At 51.2% G+C, this 21,579-nt stretch overlaps 8 protein-coding genes across 10 annotated transcripts; 6 read left to right on the top strand and 2 right to left on the bottom strand.

Annotated features, from left to right (window-relative positions):
- Positions 1-1,146: 1,146 nt before the first annotated feature.
- Positions 1,147-3,291, top strand: J3458_019395 (uncharacterized protein). 2 transcript variants are annotated; one of them, XM_066121505.1, is made up of 4 exons: positions 1,147-1,427; positions 1,505-1,640; positions 1,711-2,383; positions 2,563-3,237. In XM_066121505.1, the coding sequence occupies exons 1-4, from the start codon at positions 1,320-1,322 to the stop codon at positions 2,936-2,938; spliced, it is 1,293 nt and encodes a 430-aa protein (XP_065973531.1). In that variant the 5' UTR covers positions 1,147-1,319; the 3' UTR covers positions 2,939-3,237. The 2 variants fall into 2 exon arrangements, with proteins under 2 accessions (XP_065973531.1, XP_065973532.1); XM_066121506.1 differs by lacking the exon at positions 1,505-1,640 and having other exon boundaries at positions 1,153-1,427; positions 2,563-3,291.
- A 109-nt stretch (positions 3,292-3,400) lies between these two features.
- J3458_019396 (uncharacterized protein) lies at positions 3,401-6,801 on the top strand (the record flags this gene model as incomplete). Its single annotated transcript, XM_007813879.2, has 2 exons — positions 3,401-5,478; positions 5,531-6,801. Exons 1-2 carry the CDS (start codon positions 3,717-3,719, stop codon positions 6,799-6,801), a joined length of 3,033 nt encoding a protein of 1,010 aa, XP_007812070.2. The 5' UTR covers positions 3,401-3,716.
- J3458_019397 (uncharacterized protein) lies at positions 6,740-8,731 on the bottom strand. 2 transcript variants are annotated; one of them, XM_066121507.1, is made up of 4 exons: positions 8,380-8,731; positions 7,824-8,307; positions 7,480-7,750; positions 6,740-7,410 (listed from the first exon to the last, which is right to left on the bottom strand). In XM_066121507.1, the coding sequence occupies exons 2-4, from the start codon at positions 7,924-7,926 to the stop codon at positions 6,930-6,932; spliced, it is 855 nt and encodes a 284-aa protein (XP_065973533.1). In that variant the 5' UTR covers positions 7,927-8,307; positions 8,380-8,731; the 3' UTR covers positions 6,740-6,929. The 2 variants fall into 2 exon arrangements, with proteins under 2 accessions (XP_065973533.1, XP_065973534.1); XM_066121508.1 differs by having other exon boundaries at positions 7,824-8,731.
- Positions 8,732-8,759: 28 nt separating this feature from the next.
- Positions 8,760-12,220, top strand: J3458_019398 (uncharacterized protein). The gene is made up of 2 exons (XM_066121509.1): positions 8,760-9,285; positions 9,513-12,220. Exon 2 carries the CDS (start codon positions 10,056-10,058, stop codon positions 11,682-11,684), a length of 1,629 nt encoding a protein of 542 aa, XP_065973535.1. The 5' UTR covers positions 8,760-9,285; positions 9,513-10,055; the 3' UTR covers positions 11,685-12,220.
- Positions 12,221-12,491: 271 nt separating this feature from the next.
- J3458_019399 (uncharacterized protein) lies at positions 12,492-14,070 on the top strand. Its single transcript, XM_007813876.2, has one exon. It carries the CDS (start codon positions 12,757-12,759, stop codon positions 13,768-13,770), a length of 1,014 nt encoding a protein of 337 aa, XP_007812067.2. The 5' UTR covers positions 12,492-12,756; the 3' UTR covers positions 13,771-14,070.
- A 1,672-nt stretch (positions 14,071-15,742) lies between these two features.
- J3458_019400 (uncharacterized protein) lies at positions 15,743-16,279 on the top strand (the record flags this gene model as incomplete). Its single annotated transcript, XM_007813875.2, has 1 exon — positions 15,743-16,279. The coding sequence occupies one exon, from the start codon at positions 15,743-15,745 to the stop codon at positions 16,277-16,279; it is 537 nt and encodes a 178-aa protein (XP_007812066.2).
- J3458_019401 (uncharacterized protein) lies at positions 15,789-17,268 on the bottom strand (the record flags this gene model as incomplete). The annotated part of the gene is made up of 1 exon (XM_066121510.1): positions 15,789-17,268. One exon carries the CDS (start codon positions 17,266-17,268, stop codon positions 16,303-16,305), a length of 966 nt encoding a protein of 321 aa, XP_065973536.1. The 3' UTR covers positions 15,789-16,302.
- A 2,666-nt stretch (positions 17,269-19,934) lies between these two features.
- On the top strand, positions 19,935-20,333 carry J3458_019402 (uncharacterized protein; the record flags this gene model as incomplete). Its single annotated transcript, XM_066121511.1, has 1 exon — positions 19,935-20,333. The coding sequence occupies one exon, from the start codon at positions 19,935-19,937 to the stop codon at positions 20,331-20,333; it is 399 nt and encodes a 132-aa protein (XP_065973537.1).
- Between the last annotated feature and the right edge of the window lie 1,246 nt (positions 20,334-21,579).

Consider the following 21,579-nt stretch of genomic DNA (forward strand, 5'->3'; position numbering starts at 1 on the left):
AGTCAAGTTGGGCAAGGTAAATAGGGGAAAGTAGTCGGTTGATGAGTGAAAACGGTCAAACCCTTGCTGCATCCAGCAGATTACAACGCTTCCTCTGTCGCAGGAACCAACAGCCCGCCTGTCAAGTCTTGCCAAGAAGGGTAAATGCGCCGACCCGTTTGCCCCGCGGACCAGTGTCACTGCATGTAGTAGATCAATGATGCTGACCAATTAGAGATATTAAATTAAAAGGTCAACTGGTAAGTCACCTTCGAATTTATGTGATAAGAAGAGTATTATTAATTTTATATATATAAGAAGTTACTGTTGTTTAAGAAAGCTAACCCTCATAAGAGATGTACTTATCATCACAGGAAAGTGGAGTAAAAACATGACAGGCACCTGCGCACATTCAAGGGACGGTAACATTTGAACCTGTTGACATATTCGTGTTACAACCGGGCCCTAGTGGCGAATATCGCAGCTTCATCGAAAAACCATGCCGTGCCGGCGTGCAACCCTTCCCGGTCCCAGTCTCCATGTGCCAAATGCGGACCAGCGAGCATTAAGTTGCCAGGCTCGCTTGCTCGCGTCAAGCAGGGAGCTCAAAGGCCGACCCAACTTCTCCAGCTAACCCGCGCAACCACGGCTTGGCGATGTGAAGCGTGAGACATTGCCACGATCCACGCCATTCGTCGAACAATGTCTGGTCGCCAAATGGGACATACAGAGACATTCAGCTGCGCCCTACGATACAATGTAATAGTTCTGGAGGGAGACGCGACACAGAGGTTTCATCTGTTCCGTCCCGTGCCTTGGCTTCACGCTCGACTGTGCATGTAAAAGCCGCTCCTGCATCCAGAAAAAGGTCCACACCACACGGAAGAGGTTCCCATTCGGGCAGTTTGGCATGTCTCCAGGCCCTTTAGCCTGCAGAAAGTTCCAACAACATGTTGACGCATTCTGCAGGTGAACGATTCTCTGGGCCCGATTCGCCCGGAATCCCTGCGTCTTTGCTTTTTTTCCGCGTGTGAATACTACCTGTGCCGTGAATCTGGAACTGCAGCGGGTTCGGGGTTGAGCGAGTCTGGAAACCACTCCTCTACCTCGGGACCAATCTACTTGAGATTTTTTTTTTTTTTTTTTTAACCTCCCCATTGCAAAGTCCTCCATGTTTCCATTGTTGTAGATGGATGTATGGGTGACGATGTGGGCATCGTAGCGGTTACTCTTGTTTTTGCCGTTTTCACCACCTAGAGTCGTCTTCCTCGCACCTTACCTTCCAAATTGTCGCAATTTGGCTTCGGAATAGGCAAAGGTCAAGCTTTCCGAGGCGCAGAATGGTAGCGGTATCTCGGGTATTGGCCGTGCTGGCCTCGGTCCAACTCTCCCGCTCCGCTGATACAAACTCATCGCTGCCTGCGATTGGCGATATGCCAGAATGTGCAGTAAGTGCACGTTGCCCAAAACCGCTTGTATCGTGTGTATGTGGACTGCCTCATAACACTTGTGCGACTTGATACAGATTGACTGCTTGTTCGCAACTGTAAGCCACTCGCCTTGCACGCTGGCAGACCAGACATGTATTTGTGAGAGCAAGACGATCAACGAGGAGATGACAAGCTGCGTCAAAAAGAATTGCACCGTCAAACAAGGTTTGGGTATGTCGCTAATTGCGAGGGCAAAAAGAAAAAAAAAACGATTAAAAGGCTAACCACCGAGATCTGGTAGCCACGATGAACACGACACAGACAACGTGTAATCGACCGATACGGGACAAGGCAGCAAGATACCAAATTGTCAGCAATACGCTCGTCATCATAGCCGCCTTGTTCATCGTCCAACGATTTGCATTCAAATTCTACACGCGCCTTGAGCTGGGCCTCGACGACTGGTGTACTCTGCTCACTCTTGTGGCGGGCATTCCGAGTACCGTTATCAACGCTCATTTCTTAACAGTCAATGGCATTGGCCGGGATATCTGGACTCTGACACCAGAACAAATCACCAACTTTAGCCTGTACTTTTACATGGACGAAATCATTTACCTGGCCGAAGTGTCGCTTGCCAAGCTCGCGCTGCTCTTCTTCTACATGCGCATCTTCCCGAGCAGAAATGTCCAACGCTTGCTCTGGGGCACCATTGCTTTTGACATTGTCTTTGGGCTGGCATTTGTTCTCGTTGCCGTCTTCCAGTGCAGTCCCGTCAACTACTTCTGGGTCATGTGGGACGGCGAACACAAGGGCCAGTGCCTGAATATCAATGCAATAACCTGGTCAAATGCCATCATAAGCATTTCAATGGATGTTTGGATGCTGGCTATTCCGCTGTGGCAGCTGAGGACTCTCAGGCTAGGATGGAAAAAGAAGGCCGGAGTGGCTGCCATGTTTTCCGTTGGTGCATTGTACGTTTTCCCACAACCTCAAATGCGGTACCGCGTGACGTTTTTTTTTTTTTTTTTTTTTTTTTTTTTTTTTTTTTTTTTTTTTTTTTTTTTTTTTTTTTGGGCCAACTTGTATGTCTTCTTAGTGTAACCGTTGTGAGCATTCTGCGCCTGACATCACTCATCGCCTTCTCCTATAGCACCGAAAATCCAACGTGGGATTTCTTCAATGTTGGTATCTGGTCCGACATTGAGATCAACGTCAGTATGATATGCGTCTGCTTGCCGTCATTCCGACTGCTACTGGTTCGATTGTTTCCTCGGCTCAGAGAGACGACTCAGCAATATTATGCCGACAGAAGAACAGGCGACAAGACGCACAACATGAGAAAGTCTCGGCGAGGCGGCGGCGACTCCCAAAATGGAAGGGATGGCAACGCAGCCGGCGAGGATGGCAATGGGATATGGTACCAGAAATCTTTCACAGTCAAATATGTTGAAACAGACGAGTTGCAACTTGTCTCTATGCGCGACCGAGACAGAGCAAGCGCCAAGTCCGAGTCGTCTTTGAGCTAATACGTTTTCTTTCCTAGAATAGACACTATAGATTCCGAATATAAACATGCTAGTTTTGTTCCAATTTTCGAGACCACGGTCGTGGCAGACGACTGCTCGGGCACAGGATGCGCTGATGCTGAGGTTTGTCGATGGAAGCTGCGGAACGTTGGGCTTCTCGTCGTGGAGCTGTCGGGAGCTGCCGCGGCTAGTCGGCTGCCTGGACCATCAAGTGCGTCCGCACATTGTGGTCACAGACATATCGTCATTGACACGGGTGGACGCTTTAACTCTAAGCTGTCTGCATGGTAGCATTGGATGTTAGCTTGAAGACACGAACGTCGAAGAGTCGAGACTGGTGGTCGACGCCTGAGGACGGACGCCCAATGGCGGCACCACGTGTGGGCCAGACAGGGACAAGCATTGGACCAAGGTCAACTGCCAGCCGATCGTCCCACATGCATGCACGCGTGGCCGGCACCTGGGGCTTTGGTGAACTGTTCAGCCCAGCGGCTCCAGCCTTCTACAAGTCTTGGCATCACTCAGAGGCTCGACGGCGCATCTGCATTGCGAATCAGCCAAGTGCATTACTATCCGTTGACCCCAACTCCAACGTCTCGTTTGCGTTTGGGTTCACGGCGGCTGCTTGAGCTGAGAGGGCCGTCTGTTTTTCATCTTTGGACATCGTCTTCTGTCCCTTCTTGCAGTCTGCATGTAGCGATAGCTGCCTTCACCACCCCACGCATCTCGACCGACAACTCAGAGAAGCCGTCCAAAATACCACAACAGGTCAACTCGTATGGCCTCTTCGCTGACACTGACTGACGGTGGCGCTTCGCATCACGATTCTACGACCCCTACAATACCATCCAACAACCCAAACGAAAATGGGACAACCCCGTCCTTTCATTCGATGGAGGCGCCGAATCTGCCGGTCAATACAGCCTCGTCACCGCACTTGCCCCAGCAACAAAATATCCTGAAGCACTACAAGCAAGTGAAAAAGACAATTTCGTCACGTTTGTTGCGCTTTGTGGAATGGCTCGACTCGGCACAAGGCCGCGGAGTGCTAAAATGCACCTTTGCCTACACACTGGCCAGCTTGGCTACCTTCGTTGGGCCGCTCTCTGACTTCCTGGGCAAGCCAGATGGTAAACATGTCGTGGCCACCATCACTGTGTACTTCCATGCTGCAAGGTCCGCCGGTTCTATGATAGAGGCTATCCTGATCGCCATTATTGCCGTCGCCTACGCCGAAATTGTCTCGATTCTTTCCATGGTGGTCTCAGTCTTGTTTGGAGCCCAGATGGGCCTGGTGACTCTTGCCCATGCCTTGGTGGTGATTGTCTTCATAGGAGGTGGCTTTGGCTTCATGGGATGGGTCAAGCAACGAATGAATAATCCTCTTGTCAATGTCGGCAGTACACTGGCTTCCATCGCGATTATTTCTGTCGTCACCAAAGAGAATGCCGTCGTGTACAACATCTTTTCCAACCAAAAGATAGCCCAGGTTCTCAAAATGCTTGTAATGGGTATCACAAGCGCGGCTGCAGTCAACTTACTCATTTGGCCAGTGTCGGCGAGAACGCAGCTGCGGGAATCGATGGTGAAGGCGTCGGTAGCACTTGGCGACGTGCTGACCGCTGTTAACTCGAGCTTCCTTCGAGGTGATGCCTGGCACGACCACCCGAACGATATTTCCAAAGCATCATCCGCTTACAAACAAACACACGCCACAGTTGTCAAGAATCTGAGAGAATCAAAATTCGAGCAGTACCTACTCGGCCGCGAGAAAGTCTACGCCGTCGAGCGATCAATCGTCCAAGCAATGGAGACACTGGCCCAATCCATCGGGGGCCTTAGGAGTGCAGCAAAAACGCAACAGACGCTCCTCAACAGCAACCTCGCTGATCCTTCGCATGTTGCGTCAGATCTCTTTGAGACATTTACCGACATGATTCGACCGTCAATGCAAGACATGACGGAGACGCTCTGCCTCGTTCTTCAGGAGCCCGTGTTCGGCGGCCCACCCGAGTATGAAGTACACATCAACGAAGGCTTTCGCTCGGCTTTGACAGTGTCGTTGGCCACATTCACAAGCTCGAGAGTTGATGCCTTGCAACACGTCTACGATTTAGTAACACGCCATACTGGTTCCAACCGGAGCCCCAATAACGTCGCTTTGGAGGAAATGGCAGCAGCTTGTGGGCATTTTAGCTTCAGTCTCCAGTCCTTTGGCGAGGAGATGCAAAAGTACTTGGACATGCTAGAAGATTTAAGATATGTCACCGACCATTCCAAGCGAAGTTGGAGGTGGCTGGTGTGGTGGAGGGCCGACACGCCTCGGAGCTACAGCATGTCCGCTCCTCCCTTCGAGTCGTCCGACTCTGAGAACCTCATCAAGCCCATTAAGAAATCATCGATGCCCAAGGGAATACCCCAGTCAATGTTGCAGCGGAGGGACACGTATAGTTGGCAGGCATCTCCCGATGAGAATAAATGGCTCGCTAGGATGTCGCGAATGGTGCTGAGAACGTTGAGAAAGGTGGCCCGGGACGACAGTAAGTTTCTGCGCCAAAGCAGGTGACTGTCTATAAGCTAACGGAACATTAGTTTTGTTTGGGATCAAAGTAGGGATTGGAGCATCGTTGTGGGCAATGTTTGCCTTCTTGGATGCCACGCGGCCCGCGTATAATCATTACCGTGGGGAATGGGGCCTGCTGTCTTTCATGATTGTCTGTTCCATGACTGTGGGAGCTTCCAACACAACGGGCTGGTCCAGATTTGTCGGCACTTTTCTCGGCGCGGCCTTCTCCATCATCAATTGGAATCTGAGCCAGGGGAACGCTGTTGTTCTCGCCATTCTGGGGTGGGCTGTCAGCTTTTTCAATTTCTATCTCATCGTAGCACGTGGCCAAGCGCCGTTGGGAAGAATGACCATCTTGGCTTACAATGTCTCGACCCTGTACGCATACAGCCTAAGCCAGAAAGTGGACGACGCGGATGACGACGAGGGCGGAGTACACCCGCTCATCATGGAAATTGTCAAGCACCGAGCGATTTCTGTTACAACCGGCATTCTCTGGGGCTTAATTGTGTGTCGTGTCATCTGGCCCATATCTGCTCGGAGGAAGTTTAAGGAAGGCATATCGGTTCTGCTCCTTCAGATGGGACTGATTTGGAGACGAGGGCCTCTAGCAATCCTATTACGTAGCGACTGCTCCCAGAGCTATCTCAAATCTGGCGAGCAGGCTGCCCTGCAACGATATGCAGACCGCCTTGAAAGCCTCCGCCAGTCCGCCGCCTCTGAGTTCGAACTACGGGGTCCATTTCCATTTCAAGCGAATGGACGAATCATGCAGAGCGCCAGCAGGATTCTGGACAGCTTTTTTGCCATGAGTCTGGTGACACAGTCGAGAGGGAGATTGACACGGGGCGAGAGGGCTTTGCTCGAAGTCACAGCTGAAGAGCGAGCGGTTCTTTGCGACCGCATCTGCCACATCTTTCAGGTTCTGGCCAGCTCGATGATGCTGGAGTATCCACTGACGGACGCGTTACCGAATATACTCACAACTCGCGACCGCCTGCTGAGCAAAATCTCTCGATTCAGAGAGGAGAACATGGCAGCTTTGCGGGCCGACATAGACCGGGCCCGAACGGGTAGTAGTAACGGTACCAGCGTCCCTTATGGGGAGAATGAGCCTGGTGCTGTCGTTTCCGAGAGCGACTATGCTTTGCTCTATGCATACGTGCTTGTTACGGGACAAGTTGCAGACGAGCTAAGAATTGCGGCCGCAGGAGATAGAGAGTTTGTTTGGGATTTTAAGTGGCGACTTGACGCTACTAGAATAAGTCCACATGACGATGGCTGTATTACTGAATGACCAATAGGTATATACATACAAATGAAAAAAAAAATGAAAAAAATGCCGCAAAGTGACAGAGGATGCCGTCTCGCCCAGGTGAAGGCGTGCCTGCCCGCCCCTCTCGATTCCGTCGCACAAACGCACCATCATCTACCCTCTACCTCAACTTTGGGAGATTCTGGTATGGGCACGCTCATGTCCTCGCTGTCTACTTCAATACTGGTCCTCAAGGGAGATGGAATAGGCAGACTGCTCGCAAACGGGCACTGGCTCTTCTTGGGTTCATCGGAGTGGGTGGGTGTTGGCAGTCCCGCGCTGGCGTCGGCCATGAGCTTGTCGTCCAAAATCTTCTTGCCATGCAAATATCCCTCCTTCTCGATAAGCACGTCCGACTCCAACAGGCCGAATTCATCGGCCTCTCTGACGTGCCATTTGGCCATGAAGTCGTTTTGGATCCAAATGACCTTGTTCAGAGCCTTGACCAGCGCAATCTTGCGGTACATGTGGAGCCGCGGGTGCGACAAGATGGCCTCGGTCATGATGTCCTGGATGAAGCCTAGACATGTGCCGAGGTGAACGTATTCGATGTGCAGCGGATGCTTTCTGCCGAGTCCAACATGCATCATGCTGCCCGTGTCCGGTCAGCCAACAACCTCTGTTGTGCGACAGCTCCTTCTTTTCAAAGAGACTACTTACCCAACCTTGTCCAAGTACTCCCAGAATTCCATCTTGCTTGGATCCGAGCATAGCTTGTTGAGGTATGCGCGCAAAAACATCTTTCGGTGTACGATTTGGGGACTATCCTCGTGGAGGGTTTCGCCGACCTCCCCGCCCTGCGTTGTATTCTTGGTTGTGAAGGCTCTTGCGGTGATGTCGTACTGTAGAAGCTTGCGGTAGACAATGTTGACGACGGCCGGGACCAGGGCCTTGATGTATTTTGCGCCCGAGATGAGCGCTTCAATGTCATCTATCGTGCAGAGTCAGTGTGCTTTGTTCCCTTGTTGATGAGCTGGCCCCCCTGGCTATGCAGGCCAACGTACTGCTTGAGAAGTCCAAGAAGGAATGCAGATATTGGATACGGGCTTCCAGATTGGTGTAGAGATCCTCTCTGTCGATGTGCTTCATCGGCACCGGCGAAGCCATGCTGAGAGACTTGGTTACGGCGATGGAGGGTGTTTTGTTGTCGCTGTCGTAGGGATCGGGCTGTCCGCTGTCGCCGTTGTATACTGAGGCTTACCAAGAGTCAAGTTGGAATTTAAGTCGAGGCACTGGGGTGTGTTGTTGCCTTGGGGTCGGCCGCGACTGAGCTCCGCGGTATATAATACCAGCCACTTGACGCGCACTCATTGCATGACCTACACGATGACGCCTTTTGCCGCTTTTTTGCGCCCGTCTACCCCGTGATCAAAGCAAGGTGATCAAAGCAAGGTTTGGCCCTGAGGCTCTAAAAAAAAACAGCAGATGGTGGTGTGATTGTGGGGGATTTCGCATCCTGGCCCAACATGCTTGGTGCCGGTTCATTCTCTGGCGGGACGAAACGCGGTTAGCACGAGCCACGAGCACGAAGTTTACGGTGAATGCAGCATCTGCTATTACTAAGGGGTTTCCTGGATTTGGTACTCCTCAATGCCAGATTCGTCTTCTTTTTGCTCTCTGCCTCGCAAAGCTTCTCGCCATCTCGGCTGCGGGCAGTACACGTCGCGGGTTGCGCAAAGTGGGTGGAGGAGCAATAGACAGACAGGGCTGACGTTTAATGTCGGCCATCCCTGCAATTGGCCTTCGCGGACGATGCCGGGGATGAATTGACACGCACATCATACGACGTCGGGAGCCAACCCTGGCCAAGTGTTTAGTCAGATGCTCTCGTACCCCCGGTTGCGTCCGGCAAACTGAGCCCGCTGGATATAGATAGTTATCCCGTGGCATAAATATGCAAGACATGAGTGCCCCTGTTCCCGTCGCGTGCAATTCCGGTGCTTGTGTATGGATTTATTTTTTGATATCCTTTAGTTAGGTGTTGTTTTGGCGGGTGGTGAAAGACGCCGTCTTGACGCGGTTGTAACTATCAATTGATACTTGCGTACTCGGCGGGGGTGCCAACCCATGTGGCGTCCCGGGTGCGTCCCCGAGCAGCTCTGCGAAACATCCATGGAAGGGCAATAAGAAACCATGACATCATTGCCGTGGGTGCTGTGCAATAGAGTAGAAAACGACCCCGTGTCCCGTCGTTGACTGTATGTCTGGACGTGCCGACGCCTTGGAGCCCGGGAACGACGCGTCAGGGTGTCATTCTCTACCTCCAACAGTCCCCTTGTCCGCCGCAAGATGAGATTCATGTTATAATCTTTCCGCTGCCCTTTTCTCTGCATGTGTTGGCTCTTGTTTATCCGCGTGATGCACGATGTGTGTCAAGAGAGATTGTGAGTCAGCATCGCACTAGAAAAAGCTTTTGGGGCCATTCGAAAAATAAAAAAGGGAAAAGAAAAAAAGGTTAAGAATAAGGTCCGTATTTTGCCAAACTTAAAAACATCTTGTGGCCCTGAAGGTTTTCTGCTAGGGATGATTGCGCATTGTGGGACGAATAGGTAATGCCGGACACGAGGCGGCGTTTCATGGTCAAAAAGCTGTATTGCCTAGAGGCGGAGCTAAAAGAGTCGGCATTATTAGCATAGCAACATACAACTATGGATGAGTCTATTCACTGACATTGTGGCATGTGGGCCTTCAAGGACTCTCGTTCGTGTTACCACGGATGCGAAAAGAAATGCTGGCCGTATCTCATAATACACGCAGTTGCATGCGATGCCCAGCTTTGGCAGGCCGCAATAAACAGTAGAGATGTGTGACGACTCTTCACAACTCTTAGACGGTCGAGAGACACGTCTCCCAATGTGGTGATGGTGCCTTGCACGACGCCGCACGCCAACCCAAGCGACGCACACCATTCAAGGCCATGGTAACAAGAGAGTTTGCCCATGAGTAGCAAACACAGTAGGGCGTTTGGAGAATGTACATGGAAACAGGCACGAAACTGCAAGCTACAGCGTGTTAATGTACGAGTATCTTGTATTTCAAAAATGACCCAAGCCGTGTCTAGCGTAGTCAAGCGCGTAGCTCGGGCGACGTCTAAACCGGCATGCCGATTCCCATCTATGTTTCGGACTCTAAGTAGACACAAGAACTTTGTCAAGGGGAAACTTTGCTAAAAGTGATGGAAGGATTTTGCCCGGGTGTATAAATGGACACGTACCACGGCGAGGGTGGTTTTCATCATGGCCTCGTGGCCGGGAGGAATTCTTTGCAAGACTCAGTCAAGCGCCGACTTTGCTGCAATGCGTCTCTCATCTCTCATCTCAACCGCTATTGCGGCACACGCGGCCCTTGCAGCGGCCACGGACACAAACACAACAAGCTCAAGCTCGGATGCTCTCCCTCCCCTTCCCACTCGCCCTCCCGAGCTGACAAAACCCACACACTTTGCCGTCATTGATGGTCCTGCTGTCACTTTCGAGTTCTCAACTCCCCAGCCCCATCCGAAGAACTGGATTGGCATCTGGCATGATTACTACGGCGGCCCCGAAAACAACACTTGGATTCAGGATCAGCTGACGTGGGCTTGGGCAGAAGGGACCCATGGTTCCGCACAGGTCGACATTTCTGATCTCCCGCCTGGCCGATACCTGGCCTATTTCCTGGGCGAGAGAAGCTACAAGTGGCTGGCTCAACCAGTCGAAGTGTTCATCTCCCGCGCTGACTCTATGCGGTTCATACCAGACGACTTCACCACCCATAATGGGCGCGTTGGGGATAGCTTCAGCGCCGATATAAGCGGGCTTCTCACCAACGTCAAAAACGGCAACATCACCTACGCGGTGATTCCCCCCAGCAATGCGGACTGGGTATCCATCTCGAGCAAGGGCGTCATAGGGGGCGTGCCCAAGCACTCTGGACTCAGCAAGTTCTCCATCAGGGCAACCAGCGCCGACAACAACACCGCCGTCCTGCCCGTGGCCGTCCCCGTGGCCCGGCGCCACAAGCCTCTGGTTCGGAGCATCAGGGTCCTGACGCTCAATCTCTGGCTAGGCGGCAGGAACGTCATCGACTACCACAACAAGCAGGTCTCGTTCCTGGCCTCGCAAGACGTCGACGTTGTCGCTCTGCAAGAGAGCTACTTCCACGACGGCCTCCGTCTTGCCAAGGCCCTGGGCTGGAACGCCTGGCAGAGCAAGGACGTCTCCATCCTCTCGCGGTACCCGATCGGCCGGGTGTACCGCGAGATCGAGGCCGGGGGCACCGTCCGCATCGACCTCGACGGCAGCGACCGGCAGCTCCTCGTGTGGAACGTCCACCTCAACAATGCCCCCTACGGGCCGTACGACCTGTGCTTCACCAACTACAGCACGAACTACATCCAGCGGCGCGAGGAGTGGGCGCGCCGCGTCCAGCAAGTCTACGAGATTGTGCACCGGCTCAAGGAATACAAGGTCCGCAAGCCAGAGTTTCAGGAGCTCCCCCAGATCCTGGCCGGCGACTTCAGCTCCCCCTCCCACCTCGACTACAACAAGAAGACGCGCGACTTGCACTGCAAGGGCAGGGAGGACCCCTTTCCCTGGCCCGTCTCGCGGCGTACTGTGCTCGACGGCAAGTGGACAGACTCGTTTCGAGAGGTGTACCGCAACGCTTGGAAGGTCCCGGGCAACACTTGGTCGCCTATCCGCAAGGTCAACGGCGACAGGCCCGAGCCCATGGATCGGATCGATTTCATTTACCACAAGAAATTGAAGACGCTCCACTCCGACGTCGTCGTCGTCGGCGACCCGAAGCCGGAGCCGTACCATGCAGATAACGAGTGGACGTCGGACCATGCTGCGGTTCTAAGTGAATTCAAGTTGCCCAAATGAGCAAGCCCGGTCGGGGCGGTCGAGGGAAAGGGTATAAAGAGTGGTGGCGAATGATGGAATTTGTTTTGTCTAGTATTTGTGTACTTTTGAAAAAAAAAAAAAAAAAAAAAAAAAAAATCATTGCACAAGCACAAGCATGTAGTTTATGACAGTGTATGCGTGCGATGAGCACAATGGTCGCACGGGCTGTCATGCCTAGGTTTCGGACAGCAATACTTCCACCTTTTCTTTTTTTTCATAAATACTACTCGTGTCATTATTTCGTGTTGGTAAAGCGCTGCAGACTATTCTTTTAGCCGGTTCAAGTGGCCATGTAACTTTGAGGCCTGGTATGATGACTACACACGCAAACGGAAGAGGAGCTTTTTTTCTTTATTTCCTTTACAGCCACGAAAGTCACGAGGCCAATCGGAATGATACAGAAATACAGTTTACTAGAAGCAGCTCGTGGTTGCACGTATTCATCGTTGCGACGCAGCCATAGGTAGCCCAGAGCCAATCGCTGGCCTGATCGACTGTGCCTCTGAATATAAAACAGCGGAAATGGCGTTTTTGCTCGAATCGGGCGTCTTGTGCTGCTGCTGCCGCTTAAAGATGTTGAGTTTTAAAGCCGGGAATAACCACAACTACGTATCGCGTTTGCAATACTTGACCACTTGAAATGTGGATATCGCCGATCTAGTCCAATTTGATTAGTAGCCCTGCTTTCAGCCTTTTCATTATGGATTCGTACGCAATCGGCCGAGGATGAGTCCAGCGACCTATTTTGTGGCGTCACACTTTCTTGCGACAGTTGTTCATTCTCACTAACGCGAGCGTTAGTCTGGTCTCGACATGGCCATCAGGCGGGGGAGTGAAGTCGGAGACGTCGGCCTAGAAAAAGGACCCCAGTCCCCGAGCCATGCCGTTGTAAAAGTCTCGTCGTTGCTGCCCTCGAATCAACGGTTCATTTCCGACGCAAAATATCGCTCCGCATATGCAAGATGAAGCCGTGAAATCGCTTGTTTCACAGGTGGCTGACTTACGTCTTGACAATTTCCTGCTCCGGACCGTCCTTGCCCGCCGGGAATAGATGCAAGGGAGTATTTTGACTCTTGCTGTCATGAGTAAAGCTTGTCGTACAATGGAGCGGCCACGGAAATCGCAATCTTCGCCTGCCCTCATCATCGTCCTGACACTGTTGGGTACCATTACGCTGCTACATCTCCTCACCGTCTTTGAGTTTTTTCACCAAGCCGACACCCTACCAACCGATGCCGCACTCCCTCGCCCAATCTACGCAGTTGCACACCGCGTGCTGACGACACAACAAGTCGGCGAGGCGCTACGTCAGGGCGCGAATGCGCTCGAGATTGATGTCACGGCCTGGAAGGAAGGGTGGTTCGGGGACCATGACGGGGTTTGGGAAAATGTAGGCGATGCCGTCGAGGAGCTCTTTCGGGCCGCTGCCGAGGCCCGGGAGACTGGGAGCAACCTGACCTTTGTCTGGCTGGATATCAAAGACCCAAACTGGTGCGATCCACAGGACGAGGACTGGCGACACTGCTCGGTTGCCGCTCTGCAGGAACAAGCACGCCAAATCTTGGAACCGGCTGGTGTTCGTGTGTTGTACGGCTTTGCGGACCAGAACGTTTGGGGCGTAGGATACGACTTTGTCTCCCGCCACATGAACAAGAATGAAGCTCTCAATTTGGACGGCAAGGGAAAAGACCTCGAAGAGTATTTTCGAACCAGCAACGTGACGGACGTTACACGACGAGTCCTGTCGTACGGGGCTTCTTCTGTAACGTGGGAATCTGGAAACTGCTATGAAGAGGAATATTACACCTGCACGGTTCTTCGCCAGGCTCGTGAGTCGGGAAACTTTGGGCGCGTCTTTGCCTGGACGCTGCATCAAGGGGAAAAAAGAAGCGTGCTTGACTTTTTGTTTGGAAATGCCGGCATTGATGGAATTATATACGGGCCCGAGAATGTCCCGTTTCGAGATGATTTAGATACTCGCGCGGTTTATCAAGACATCAGAGAATGGGTGGACAGAAATAGCCATGGGCGATATTGGGCAACGGCCAATGACAGTCCGTGGTAAGCGCCTGGGTATCTTGTTAGCTATATGAAAAAATAAAGCCGTACGTCGTGTTGAGGCTGCGGGCTCCATAACTCTCTAGTGGATTTGATGACGAAAAAAGACATGGTCTTCACCGCAAAATATGCCTCCATTCAGGGGATCGTGGCATTAATCTCTGGAGGACAATTTGAGAGGAGCATATGAATAGCAAAGCAACTACTTCGTGCCGCTGTTGATATGACTAACCAAACTCCCTTTTTAGTCTGTCGTCAATTACCCAAATATGACTGTTAAAAAGAATCATGACGCATTAAACACGCCCTGGAATACTTTCGGTCAGAGTGCACGCGACTAGCCAAGCATGGCTCCATGTTGAAGCACAGTGTACATACAATGAAGGTCCACATCCACAGTTTCAAGTTGAAATGGTCAAGATGAGTAATATTCCGTAGTTTGTTGGGCCTGTTGCTAGCAAGAAAAGGGGCAGGCATGTTGGAAATTGTGGTTAGTTGTTCTGCTGCCCGTGTGATATATAGAAGAAACTTTGATATCTATACTTGCCGTTATCTCTGCAAAAGCTAATTATAGATGGTATGTTCAAGTTGACTAGCTGTTAGAGATATTATCAACTTGAATTGACTTGTACGTGACTTGAGAAAGTAGCCGCCCACAGGTGGCTCCAATTCCACTCTGCCCGTGTCAATACACGTACTTGCTTGAAATGGAATGAAGGCTCTCTGGCTCTTTATAATCTCCATGTTTATATAGCTCTTGTGATTAAGAGAGGTTACATTCGTGTCTTGCCCGAGGTGCTAGAACTATATCGCGTTCTGTGTAGTACTTTGGTGAGAGGGGTATTGCTGAGCCCCGAGAGAGGCTTGGGAAACAAGAATCTACATGAGGGCTAGTTTTACGCTACTCTGACTGATGTACCCGATATCCTCATGGGGTTGATGAGTTAGTATTCTAAAACTATATCTCAGCAAAGAAGAGATAAGGGTAAGAATACGATTTTAAAATAAAAGTTGGCGCTATAATCTATGAAAGACTGCTTTACTAGTCTAGCTTATCTATTTAGTAAGAAGGGTAGAGCTGCTTCTCAAGGTCCTGCTCGCAAGCGTAGGCAGCCTTGAAGAATCAATACTAGTAATGCTCTCGCCAGTCGCCAAGATAGCAACAAGTCTGTTGAATCACGGAGCCTGCGCGCTTCCCACATTCGTTGGCAACTAGGGGGACAAAATTCCCCGAATGCCAAGGGGGCTCTTCTACTTGGCTTCCATTTTTGCCCCACTGGTCATGTGGGAGCCGCGGCTACGAGTTTTCTGTATGCGGCCGGAGAGGGAAGTCGACGTCTTCAATGTTGGTTGCATGTGAGCATCATGGACACAATAAGCTTGGCTGGGGTGAGGCGGGACTTCGAAGTAGACTGCAGCGATCTAGCGCCCGCCAAACGATTGGATATCCCCTACCATGTGGCGGGCCTTTATGTAACGCAACGTTGGCACTGAAAAAAAAGGCAGCTTTGCATGGTCTTACACACAGGCCTAGAACAGACTCCGTTTGACCAACATGCCGCCTGTTGGGTTGCCGGTAGGACTCTGTAAATCAATAGTTAACCGCCCGGAACCGTAGCTTGCAAGCAGCCAACTACTTTAGGACAAAATCGAACCAGATCATACGCATAAGCCCGGTTTTTGGCCTCGGCCGCAAGGCAACCCAAAACAATGCACCGGCTGGAGGACGTACGACCAACTTCCGGTAACTGCTGTTGCCTGGAGCACGGGATGCCATGGCTTCAAACAGAAAAGGAAACCTTCGTTTGAGTCGAAGTGTGGTTGAGTCGAAGTGTGGTTGAATTGAAAAATAGACTGTGCCTCAGAACTATATAAGCCCATGTGCACGTTTGAACCTACTTTCTTTCCTAGCTCCCCAGTCCTCTTCTTATCTTTTATAAAATCCATTCCCACATTCACTAAAGCAACTGTCACCCGTAATGCCTTCCAGCAAATGTAGCCACAAGGGAGAGCCAAGCTCTGGTGGGAAATCCGGTCGGAAAAGGGGCGAAGAGACGAGCGAATCCGACGACGCAAGCGACAATTACTCGACGATATGTCTGACCATATTTGTATTCCGACGAGTGTCTGACATGTATCTCAACCGGCATATTCTTCTGTACTTAACATCGCCTGAAAACCCGGGCTTCCACGAGACGGTTCACGCCCAGCGTTACGATGAAGAAAACCCCTGGGTGGTTGACCGCATACACCACCGGGTTGACTGGATGATGAGCGCTACCTACCTCAGCCATGTTAACGCCGGGGCCGTGCGGGTACAGAGGGGTGAAGAGATGTTGCCCGTAAACATCGTTGCAGCCACTCCAGTACGGGGACAGGACAGTGGTTGGAACTGTCAACACTTCATACTCGAGGGTCTTCAGGAGATTGTGAGCCAAGGGCTACAGACAAGCGAGTGGTACGACTTGGTGGAAGAGCAGCTCACAGACTATCTACTTGATGGGACAGTTGCTTGATTCACGTTATTTGATTATGTGTATTAGGAGAGCTTGAGGATGAATTGTACAAGGATGTATTCGAGATCGTAGCGCTTGTCGAAGAGAGATGGAACATGTTCGCCGAGTGTCTCCCAGTCAATGTTATCCAGCCCCCGTAATGCAAAAACATATTCCCAGTACTCTGGATACCACCCTGCAAATTCCCAGTCGAGAAGAGCAACGATACGGCCACCAGATACCAGAATGTTTCGAGCGGCAATATCACCGTGTGTAAACACGATGGGAGATTCGGCACTGAGCTGGGTGGTGATCTGGTGCCAATACATGGACTGGGCCTGCAATCGCTGCGGGGGCCGAACAAGCCAGTCGTGTAATTCGGTCACTGTGCGGAATGGTCCTCCCGAGCGTGTGAAGATGCTCGGGACCACAACGCCCTGGCCGTCGACGCGGCCGAGGTAGATGCCGCCCAGGCGTCGCATCTGCGCGATGTAGTCCCGCAGCTGAGCCAGGATCTCGGAGCGCTGGTCAAGCGTAAGGGCTGGCCATGCCTGCTTCAGCGTCTGACCCTCGATGTATTCCATGGTGATACGGTCCCAGTCGCTGCTAATGACGTCGGGGACGGGGATTGTAGTGTGTTCTTTGATAAAGCGCAGCGCTGCACTCTCGTTGGGATGGTCGTTTACGCCAAGACCATGAGGGGATACGGTATATTTAGTGACAGCATCACCGTGTCGCACGACATAGCGATCATTGCAGTGGTAGATGATGTCGCCTTCGGGGTACGGGGCAGGCTGTCGCTTGGGGGGCGGTGAATCGCCAAAAAGAGCACGCGTGCGATCTTGGAGCATTCTTTGCTGCAGGCGACTGAGCGTCACGGGGCGGAAAGGGGCCTCGGGGTTTGCCATTTTGCAGGCTCCTTGTTTGCCATTTTCGGCCATGTGGTCTGGTGGTTGTGGAAGTTGTGTAGAGGGAAGAAATCCAGACCACATGCCATTCTGTGTCGACATGGGTGTTTAACTTGGCAGGTCAACTGGTAGCACGAGCTCCACCAGACATGGAGGAACATTGAAACGTCAACTGGCCTGGTTCAACGACGTACGACCAATGGCTGTGCGCCAAATCCTGCACGATCATCATTCCAACTGCAATTTCATACTCACTGCCTCAAAGCAAGATTATCTAGCGCAATGTCCTCGCCGTCAGAAACACCAGCATTTGGTGCAACCTGTCCAAGGAGAGCATCTGCATCGTCCTGAGCATCAACTTGTATGGTGCTTGCTCACCAACAAGGCATCATCTTGGGTGTACATGCCCATATTCGTCTGGTTCGACATCCGAGTCGCCGGCTGGTGCATCTCGTGGAATCAAGAGAGCAATGTCCTTTTCTAGACGATCCCAGACTACTCCCCCAGCAGCTTCCATGACCAATCTAAGTAACTGGAGCGTCGCATAAGACGTCCACTTCAGTGTGGACCATTTCCACGATATGATCTCAGGAGCAACAAGCCCCCCAAGTACCAGGAGGGTAATTAAACCAGCAAATTGGAAATTCTTGTATTCGGTACTGCGAACCTTTTGCGACGAGCAGATTATTGTTGGCTGTCAGGCTCGAAGGATGGGTTTGCAAATCGGTACTGGTCTAAATCGCAGCGCCCGATAGCTCGTGTCAACGCTGCATGTGGCAGATTCACATCATCACACTGATGTTCAAAGCTCCCAGCCAACTAGCCGAGCCGGAAGGTGGATCGTTGGTGTCGTCGTGTACTAGTACTACTAATCGGCTCCCAGTCTCGTTCACCTGATTGTGTGCCGACCGAGGACTCATTACTAGACTGAACATCCACAATAACCATGTCTTTGTGTCGCCTTCTCCAGCAAGAGGACCTTCTCGAGGAACCTTCGAGATGGACTTGCCGCCACGTCGAGCTCTCCTCTTCATTTGGAAACCCTTTCCCCGCACCGGCACTCCAGCATAACCAGGTGGGAAAAGGCTCTGGCACTGGCTGTGTGAACAGTCTTCTTTCCCGTGGCAACGTTCGTTGGCGAACAACTTTGATAAGAAAGCTTCTTGATTACCCCAGTCACACTTTCGAGTAAGTTTTGGAGCATCCCTGGCCAGTGGTAAACCGACATGCTATTAGGGGAGCTGCGCGTTTTTGTTTCGGTGGTCGCTGCGTTGAGACCTTCGAATGTCTCGTTCTATGCCACGATACCGGACCTACGATGAGAAAACATTTCGACAGCGTATTCATCATCTCCTAATTGATGCGAACGAGCAACACTCAGTCGCAGAGCATGCCAAAACCCATCCAAAGAGTGACAGGAAAACCTCGGATGATCCCATGGTTACCAGGGCGCCGCTGAAAATGGCTTGAGGACAATGGACAAGCTATACTCCACGACGAAGGCAAATCTGTATATAACTATGTATTTACCACATGAGAGCATTTAGAGCTGATTGATTGGTTGGGATGGTCAGCGTGGAGGCCCTGGTGACAGGCGCGGTCAGACTGTGCCGAAAGGTGTTCTAGATGCCTGCAAAGGGGCGACTACATTCTCATCGTCGACGGCCCGAGGGTTTCCTTGTTTCCCCGAGGGTCTGTCTAACCCGAACTGTATACATGCATAGATTCGAACTGGCAGGACGAAAGTCGGCCGAAGGTTTTGACGGGTAGAATACTCTCGCGCGGGGACGCACTTTGCGAATGGATAAATGGAGATTGATGCAAAATTTTTGATCAGGTGTTTCAGAACAAGATGACATATGGGCTGGAGCTTGGACTTCAGTTGGGCTTCATCTCCATGGGTAACCGTGCATCTGTCCTGCAGTTTCCTACGTCATTATGCAGTGGAATAAAACCCTCAGCCCAATTCTTTTCGTCAAGGGTGGCTGTAACAAGTCATTCCTTCACTCATACTCACCCAAGTCTCTGAACATGGGGATATAGTGTCTCTCAATATTAAGCCAATAAATAGCAGCGATTACTTGCCAGTTATGACCTGACTTGGACTTGAAACCTTTGATCAACTGGCGGAATTGTCTGCCGAAGAGATACGCACTGCTTTTACCAAGTATTTGGTGGCTGACGAGCCTCTCCAGCTGGATAAGTACAGGATCCTAGGTCCAGAACCAGTGGAGAGCAATTTGCGCCTTTTCATGGAGCAGGCAGGGAACGGCAAGAGGCAGTTTGCAGAAGAAGCGCGGGGGATTTCTACCAAGAAAATGAATTTATGATGAGGTCAACATACTTCTCACTGGCGATTTTGGGGACTCTGCAAGTAGCATTCCGGTATCTGAGCTTGCGAGGGATGACCACAGGCTCTTCACGAAACACTACGTTTTACGAACTTGGAACAACTGTCCATTGAATTCTGGGGCATTGGAGCCAAGAATGGTAGCGACTTTGCAACATGGAGGATATTACGTGCTGTTTCAAATGAAACAGATCATTCAACGATTTGGCCACTGCCTGACAGGTACGAAGGTTTTGCAGGGTTGGCGAGACATTGCTGTCATGTCACCCGTCCGGGAATGGGCAGCGCATGTTTATAATACTTGATGCGATCGCACTGGCATGATCCTACAGAGAGGAAGGCGCAGGGTGGTTCGAAGAGCTCATGCAGTCCCTGTCACGCCAGCAAGGGCAAAGCACAACGTTGAAGTATCACGCGCATGGCAGAACGACGATGCATCGGAGGTTTGCAAAGACTGATCCTCAAAAACGTCGAATCGTCGACGGAGCGAGAGTTCGGGTCCCAAGTTGCCAGCGCTAAAGAGGACGTTGGTCGAATGTCCGCCCACCTCAAGAAATGTGAGCCTGAGATCGAAAGACTCCAGAGTGAACTCGCCACTCTAGGACTCGCCAAGCTTGAAGTTTCTGAGACTTCCCGAGAAGTCATGACGGAGATGGATGAACAAATCATGAGATTAAAGCCACTACTCAAAACCGGCGAGCAGAAGGGAATCGAACTCAAAGAGGACCTGGAAGCCAGTCAGACCCGAGAACGCAACTTGATCCGCGAAATGGGAGAGATAAACGAAACCGTCATCAAAGCGTCCGAGGAACTTTGACAGGACTGCGAATACAAAATTAGTCGGCGCAGAGAATTTCGGCAGGAACCCCCGTTAAAGTGGTAGACGGGCAGGCAGTCGAAGCACGACAGCGATTCTGCGCCCCAAGGCTCCATGTTCCATTCTACTACGGCAATAAAGCAATTTTTCTTCGTGGAACCTCGGCAAGCGCTCGCATAGATTAGACTGCCGATGCGGACGTCGAGCGGAATCGGAAGGTACCGGCGGTACAGCACGCAAAGACCAAAGCCACTACTAGAATAGCACAAGCGATCTAAATCTAATGCTACAGGGTCCAAGGGCAGCTTGGCTTTTGGGCAAACGAAAAAGGGGGTGAAACACTGTAAGTATGGGAAAATATACCGACCGATGTCTAGCCGTTGCTGACTCTGGACCTGATTCAAAGCCATCTTCTCACAATGACACTGCACTAATACATGTAGTTATTCCCCGGCTTCAACTGGGGACCAGAACTGCTGTGGCGTATCTCTCTATATAAAACGATTGCGCATCGCCCTGATGTGAGTGAGCTCACGCCTGTGGTCTTTATCTCTTGGACTGCTGTATGCGACACATCATGACGATGAGTGTTGAGCGAGGAAGATGATCTTCCTGGGCACAGATGGGAAGTATTTAGATGTTGGCTTCCAGCTTGTTAATTGTGTATTTTCCTCTTGGCATTATTTCAAAGAATAGACCTAGATTGGTAGCCATGCTCTGCTAATATGTCCGGATGCGTGTGGTAACGTAAAATGTCGACGTTAGTCGATTGACCTTGTTAGCGCGGAAGGGTCAGTAATGTACCCGACCGGTGTTTTTATCCTTTGCTTGTCGTTTTACAAGCAAGTACACGCAATAATGTATGTTGGCACGACGCCACTTCCTTGGTTCACTGCTCGCACAAACTTGTCCTACAAGCTGCAGAGGCGTCCTTGTCTGCTGCGTAAGCAATACCCTATAACGTATAAACTGACAACAATTAGGGGTCCTAGTGGCTGCGGATATGTCCCTTTTTAGTGAGCTGCAGGGCTGAAAGGCATGAATATTAATACTAAACTATCTCCCTGACAACATCGTTGATTTTAGCCTCCAGACTTGTTGTTCTGTCATTCAAGTGTCTTCATTAGGTGCCTATATCGCGCTCTTCCTTGAAAATACTACCGCCCTCCGGCCTAACTCGATTATCTACCTATTAAGCCCGAGAACTTGTGCTGGTCCCTCCGTTCTGTGGCCGGTTTAGTCTGCT

This window comes from Metarhizium acridum, assembly GCF_019434415.1.
Source record: "Metarhizium acridum strain ARSEF 324 chromosome Unknown scaffold_564, whole genome shotgun sequence".
Classification (NCBI taxonomy): domain Eukaryota; kingdom Fungi; phylum Ascomycota; class Sordariomycetes; order Hypocreales; family Clavicipitaceae; genus Metarhizium; species Metarhizium acridum.